The 7,166-nt window shown below is 42.2% G+C and overlaps 1 protein-coding gene across 1 annotated transcript in view; it reads right to left on the minus strand.

Moving 5' to 3' along the window:
• The window catches only part of KCNB2 (potassium voltage-gated channel subfamily B member 2), a 496,369-nt gene that overhangs the window by 453,503 nt on the left and 35,700 nt on the right, over nucleotides 1–7,166 (minus strand). The window contains exon 2 of the mRNA XM_004697519.2: nucleotides 6,369–7,051. Within this exon, the coding sequence (XP_004697576.1) occupies nucleotides 6,369–6,947 (579 nt within the window). The 5' untranslated portion in view covers nucleotides 6,948–7,051. The remainder of the gene's footprint in view (nucleotides 1–6,368; nucleotides 7,052–7,166) is intronic.

Raw genomic sequence — 7,166 nt, forward strand, 5'->3', positions numbered from 1 at the left:
GCATGATCTTGTTTCTCAGGGACTGATCTCTCCTTATAACACGTCCAAAGTACATGAGATAAAGTCTCACCATTTTACTTCTAACAAGCATGCTGGCTGTACTTCTTCCAAGACAGATTTGTTTGTTCTTCTGGCACTGCGGGATATATTCAGTATTTTTCGCCAACACCATAATTCAAAGCCATCAAATCTTCCTTCTACTTTGTAGTTCCGTATGCATTATATATTATGCATTGCATATTTCTATAAAAGATAAAAGTAGCTAGGAAAAAAGGGAACTATCTGTGATATATTTAATGTAGCATCTTCTCAAGCTTAGTTTTCATGAAAATGAACTGCTAGCTCCTATGCATGTAAAAGCTGGACAATAATAAAAATAACCACAAAAGAATACGTTTGGTTTACGATGTTGGCAAAGACCAGTGAAAGTACTCTGCCCTATCAGAAGAACAAACAAATGTGTCTTGGACAAAAGACAGCCAGAACACTCTTTAGAAGAGGAATGGTGAGACTTTTTCTCACGTACTTTGGACATGTTATGAGAGAGACCAACCTCTTAAGAGGATGTCATGATTGGTCCGTGAGAAAGAGGAAGACCCTCAAGGAGATGGACTCGTAGAGCATCGGCAGCAGTGGCTCAACCAACAACTGTGGAGGATGGCAGAGGACTGCGTGGTGTTTCCAGATGTTGTACCCAGGGTCACTATGGGTCCAAGCTGACTCAACAGTCCGTGACCCCAAGAACCACAACAGCCATTGCTATCCCGAATGGGCATTGGATAGAAATAAGGATGTTAATAGACAGAAGTAAGAATAGCTACTTGTAATGCTGAGGAAAAAGTTAAATAATAATACTAGAAATAAATGCTGACGAGACAATGAGTTGCCATCTTCTTAGGAATCAAAAAGACTACGACTGTATTCTCTGTAATTATTAAATCTTCACAGCAAACTTTCACTATAGAAGATAAATACTTGAAAATAAAAAAGTATGGGGAAGCTATCTGAGGTCAAGGCATATGTACAGTGAGGCTTTTCCTTATAAGCTCTTAGCATTTGGATAGAATTTTTCTTCTTTTTTAAAACAAGAGCTACAGTACAGATGAGAACACTTGATCAGAAAACATTATTCAAACCCTTCTAGAGCCTTCCAAAGTGGAGAGTACTAAATATTATGACCATTCTTTCATCATTCTTATGCTTAACTAAAATAGATGATTTACTTTACAATGTCTCTCCCTTGAACTAAAGAAAACAAATCTGTTAATAACCGAAGAAGTGAACATGCAATTTCAAAAGCCAGAATATTTAAACATCGCCCATGTGCTGTGTTCTGTGATAACATTTAGTAATGTAGAGAGAAGCCCTTCTCTTTTTTCACTTTGAAAAGAATATTTTGTGAGTTTAAAAAACCAAACTTAGAAGCACTCTGAAAGTCTCCTATTAATATTAATGCAAATCAATGATCATTCTAAAAAAGATGGAAAAACTGTTTAAAATTAAGGCTAGCCCTCTTTAGATGCAATCGAGGCACAAATAGAAAACGAAACACGAATGATTCTGAGTCCCTTTTTTATTTTCCAGGAATATTCCCCATATTACATGTTGTCCAAACTGGAATACGTTTAAGAGTGATGAGGCATTTTATTAATAAGGTCAGGTGAATATCATAAAGCAGAGCTATCTCAATGAAACTAGGGACCATGCTGCCCTAGGTACGAAGAGTCAAGATGTAGAAGTTTTATCAACTTCTTCCATTAGAATCAAAGAACTGAATATTTGAGAAATTTTCACTGAAAGAAACCATCGTTTTCCATCTTCTCTATTTGAATTTTGCTCCGCAAAGTGGAGAGTCATTGACAATGAGAAAGACTCTTGATGAGAAAGACGAAAAGTAGTGGCTGCCGACAACAACGCGCTCAAGCATAACAAGAAGACGTGAAGATGGCACCGAACGAAGGGTTTCCATCTGTTGTTCTATTTCGTTCTGCGTCTGGGCCAACTTGATGACACCTAACCACACTGTGTGACTTTATGATTCCTCGTTTCTCCCAGGCTTTCACCTGTTCGTCTGTAGAGACACAATTTTTTTAAAAGGAAAAGTAACCGGTAGGTTCAAACCTCTCACCTTGAGGTTCACACAGCACTGGTAGAACAAACACACATACACACCCAAACCAGCTGCCACAGAGTCAACTCCAGGCAGTCCCATGGTTGTCAGCGATGCATGGGGGCTGCACAGGGTTTTCAATAACTGATTTTTGATCATCAGGCCTTCCTTCTGAGGTCGGTGAGGGTTGATTCAAACGGAAAATGTTTGGGTTAGTAGCGAAGTACCTAATGGGTAGCACTACCCAGGGACTGCACCCAAGCGGTTCCTATGAACAAAGGAGACAAATGGAGCGAGGGAAGCAGCGAGTACGAGGATGTGGCCCATACTCCCGGCCCCTCCGCAGTTGCTAGGAGGTTCTCATGGTATTGATTCAGAGCTACAGAAATGCCTTTCTACATTGTTCTCACCACAATGGTTGCTTACCATCTAGCTTCCCGACCTGACACCTGAGGTCAGCGTGGTGACAGGCACGGTCTTGGGGCACTGTGTCTGCCAAGTGTCACGTTCAAAGCTACCTTCAGAGCCGTCAGGCATGCCTACGTGGGTTTGCCTGAGGACTGGGCTTGACCTCTAGATATTCAGAGAGAGGGCGCTGTCCTGTGCTGAGGCCTCCAGTTCCTTCAGCCCCCGGGTGGCTTTTGTTACTTCCCGAGGTTTGCTGCAGCCTCACGCTGGTTAATATTGCATACCTGGGACTGATTTCCCTTCAATGCTCTTAGGCCAAAGTGGCTGTATGCAATATTTAAAGGAGAAACTACGGAAGCCCCTTTGGAAAGAAACCAAAGAAAAGAGAGAGAAATATTTCCATTCCAGAAGAGGACTACATTGCTCTGGCCTGGAAGACGAGCAGGATCAAGTCTAACTCCAATCTACTGTCCAGGAAACCGGCAGGCGGTTAAGCCTGTCTCCTACCATGCACGTGCCTATAGCAAGCATCCCAGAGTCAGCAATTCCATGTCATGGTAACCCAGAGATTTGTCCCAGCCACCCGTTTGGCTGGACCCACCCTCACAAATAGACTCCAATTTCAATTTTGTACATTATCGCTACAAAAGGTTATATAGACCATCACGAAGATCTACTGACAGGACTGAAAAAGGCAAAGGCCATTATATGAAGTTGGCCCACAGCATACCCTGGACAACATGGAAATCCCAACTTTTAACCATCTTGCCATTCGTCTGTGAAAAGTGCATTATATTCCATGGTCTTCAATGTATGTGTAAAACTATTAAACTTTAACATTTCAATTATATCACAAGTTTTAACCTTTGTTTTGTTTTTGTTTTTTCCTTTCAGTTATGAATACATCAGAGGCATCACTACATGGAAGCGCCTCTTTCGAAGTCACCTAGGAGAACTTTCAGTTGGAGCCAAATAGATATTGTCAGGATCAAACCTGAAGACAGTCTGGCGGGTCCGTTGGCCTCGCAGTAATTTTGTATGTTATGAGCAGAACAGTTACTTTCTCACTGGCCAGTGACAGTCTTCTTTTAATCTATTGTGAAACATTCCACTTCATTCTATACGAAGGCTCCAGCAAATGCGCTTACAACTTTTATATTTTTTGTTATAAAAATATTGTAAATGACGAAATCTAGAAAACTAAAAAGGAACAAAAATGATATTATCCCATCATCTAGAGGTAACCGTTGCTATTATTTTGAGATTCAAATTTGCAGAGTTAATTTTTCTGTATAGCTATTTTAATGATACATGCTCATATACTCATACGACATCAGGTAAGGTAACCAAATGTAAAAGGTCGGTAAGCAAACATTCATCTCCAAAGATATCTTAACTCCTAAGCAAGTAAGGAAAAGAGATCGCAAGTAAAGTGTTCTTTGCAGGCCCTTCCTATCACACAATCTTTATTTACTCATAATATAAACAATATATTATGAGTAAATAGTAAGGGCTAGAATGCTATCATACTGCAGTTTTAATAAAACCATTGGTTTCTAAGTTGTGAAAATATTATCCACACATATGAAGTGTGTTACCACTCTTTCACCAAGAGTTATCTGATAAAGAATAAGTTACATGCCATGCGGAGATGCTGGAAAAGGTAGTAGCTTATTTAAGACATCATACTGAGCTATTTTTAAAGGCTCCAAACTTCACACAAATGAACAATCCTTTCACTAACCAGCCATATAACTCAAAGTTAGCAATCTTCTCCATAAGTTTTTGCTGCTCAGAAAGAGAACATAATCATTTTAATAAACATATATGGACTTTTTGTGAAAATTGGGTTTAGGATGAATTTAGATGAACAGAGATGCTCTAATTTTGACTAATATTTTGAAAAGATGCATTACTTAGATTTACATAAAATTTCTCAAACACCATTGGCCTTAACTACTAAGAATAGCTTGTAGGTAAGTATTTTATCTATACTCAGATACTTTGAAGCAAATTTTAAAAGTCTGGGTGATACATAAGGTCACAGGATTAAGGGTATATTGTAATAGGTTATTATAATCATCACCTCTTCAGAGAACAAGGAATGGCTGGCTGCTTCTAGAATTTAGAAATTCAGTGACTTCCTCCATTGGTTCACTAGGTTATTGATCCCGTTCCACCCATACTAGAAATTCTTCCGAATCAATGTATATGATTTTTTTCTGCTTTAATACCATTACCTTTAGAAATGTGTTTTATATATTGCTATGAATAAATAAACAAAATGAATTTTTCAAATTTTCTTTGATGAAGCTGCTTATTTTTACATACTCGGGTAACTATGTAATTTTACATCGTGGGGAAAACAGTGATTTATTCCTCAGTTGCCTAGTTAATTTATCACCCCAAATACTCACTTCAATCCAGAATCTATCTCATTTACTTTTGAAATTCACCTCTTATTTTCAGTAGTAGTACAAATATGTAAGTAACCCTTTGACACCGCAAACAGCAGCAGCCTTTCTCCAGGAAAACCCACAAGAATAGCACATTTCCTTCTATGTCAGAGGTGTAACAAGAAGGGAACAAATTATTCATAAACACACACACACACCAACCGGAATCCTCCACTGGCCAGCAGTCTCTTATTAGGTTCAAGAGCAACAGACTTTACTTTAGGTCGTTCCATGTTAGAGCCTGAAAGTAAGATGCCTTCAGAAGGCAACAAGACCCCAAACTCGACTCATCAAACAATGCAAGAAGCTGTTCTTTGATGTCTGCATTCAGTCGATGCCTTAAATTATTGATGTGTTGTCGACTGTCAGATTGAATGTTAATTTGCAATAAAAAGACACACATGACCTATTATAATTTCTGTAGTTGCTATTTAGAATAAACAGGCTAATTGGAGGAGAAATGTAAGTTATTGAAAGAACTCCTATAATGACACACTCTACCCGTCTCCATTCTTCATTCCACTTTAATCAAATATGCAGAAACCATTGATTCTCGGCTGACTAAAGCTGACGCTCCTGACTTTTAGACGTCTGACTGCAAGACAGAACTAAACACGCAGGAGGAAACCCTATTTGCCTACCACTCAAAACTCTAAATAAGAGTAGATAAACAGAATCCTGCGATTGTATCCAGTTAATTAGTTTAAATAATTAATTTGATGGCAACTTTTGGCTTTGAGGTTCTGATAGACATTGGCACAATGGAAACATGAGTTTTCTTTCCTATCAAGCCAACAATAGACGACTACTGAGATATGGCACTCTCCCAGCGGTGGGAAGGCTGGGCACCAGTGAGTAGGTACATCACTGCCATAGCAGCCTTTATCAGGGGAGGGAAATACATGCATTCTGGACATCGAGTCATGCATCCACAGCTTAGTTCCACTGGCCTACTCACGATGAGGCTCTAGTCCTCTGAGCTTCATAGGGCCTTGCCCATCTCTCTTTGCTTAAACCACCACAAAACCACGCCAGGAGGCAGGCGCCTCCTCTATTGCCAGTGACGAGGTGTTTCATTCATTCCAGATGCAAGACTCCGTGCACATTGGTCCTGGGCCAATGGCGCCAACACCGCATCCCACCAAGCCAACCAGACCTCTCATTTCACTCTGGCCTGCAGCCTGGTTCTGACGGAGGGAGCTCTTTCTGGGAGACTAGTGCCATCTTATGACTCAGGCCCCAAGAAGCAAGGACACCTGAAAGGGCTTTGGCTGTGTAGCCACATCTTGTTCTACGTGACACACAGATCTTCAGCGAAGAGGGTGCCGCTCTCGGGGAAGGCACATGCTACCTTGGCTGCCCGGGCCCAGATAAGCAATGCCACGCTTTCTTACCTTTGCAGCCACCGATGAGTTGGGTTTCTCCAGCAAGTCCCAGAGTTTCTTCCTTTTTTCGGGGCAACACGTATTGTCAAACTCTTCCCCCTCTCGCTCCCTCATGGTCTCCGCCTCTCGCCTCAGTTCCTCGTTCATTTGCTCCTTCTTTTGATGGTATCTGGCCTGGCAGCAGGACTCCAGGTAGATCTCATCAATGCCCCAGTAGTCAAGCTCTTGGCCAAAGGAGAGCGCACACATTTCCTCCATCATGTGGAGCTTCCCGGTGCGGTAGAAATTTAAGATGGAAGTGAAAGCCCCGGGGTGCCGGTCGAAGAAGTACTCGTTCTCGGGCAGGCTGTAGTCGTCGCACACCTCCAGGAGGCCCTCGTGGGTGTTGCAGTCCCGCAGCTTGCCCAGGCGCGTGCGCGGCAGCCGGTCCAGCGTCCGCCACAGCACCTCGTGGTGCAGGCCCCCCACGTTGATTTTCACGCGCCGCGAGCACGATTTGCTCCGAAGGATGTCCACGGGTTCCGGCGGGAGGGACAGTGTCGACCTGGAAGCCTTCCTGTGTAAGCCCGGGGGGGACTTTTCGGCCATGTTGAACCAGACCAGATTGTGGAGCCAGGGGCCTTCGAAGAATGAGCCGAGGCAAGGTCACGTGGAGGAATGTCCCCCGGAGGCAGGCATGTCCTGGAGCACGGCTGGAAGAGAGCAAGAACACCCTGTCAGTGACTTGCATGCTTCCTAGGGAATTTCTTATTGTGTGTGATCGCCCTGTTGTTTCTGGGTAACCAGGAGGGTGAATACGAATGACTG

The sequence above is a fragment of the Echinops telfairi genome, unplaced genomic scaffold (assembly GCF_000313985.2).
Source record: "Echinops telfairi isolate 266 unplaced genomic scaffold, ASM31398v2 ScPeMD7_1;HRSCAF=3_0, whole genome shotgun sequence".
Classification (NCBI taxonomy): Eukaryota; Metazoa; Chordata; class Mammalia; order Afrosoricida; family Tenrecidae; genus Echinops; species Echinops telfairi.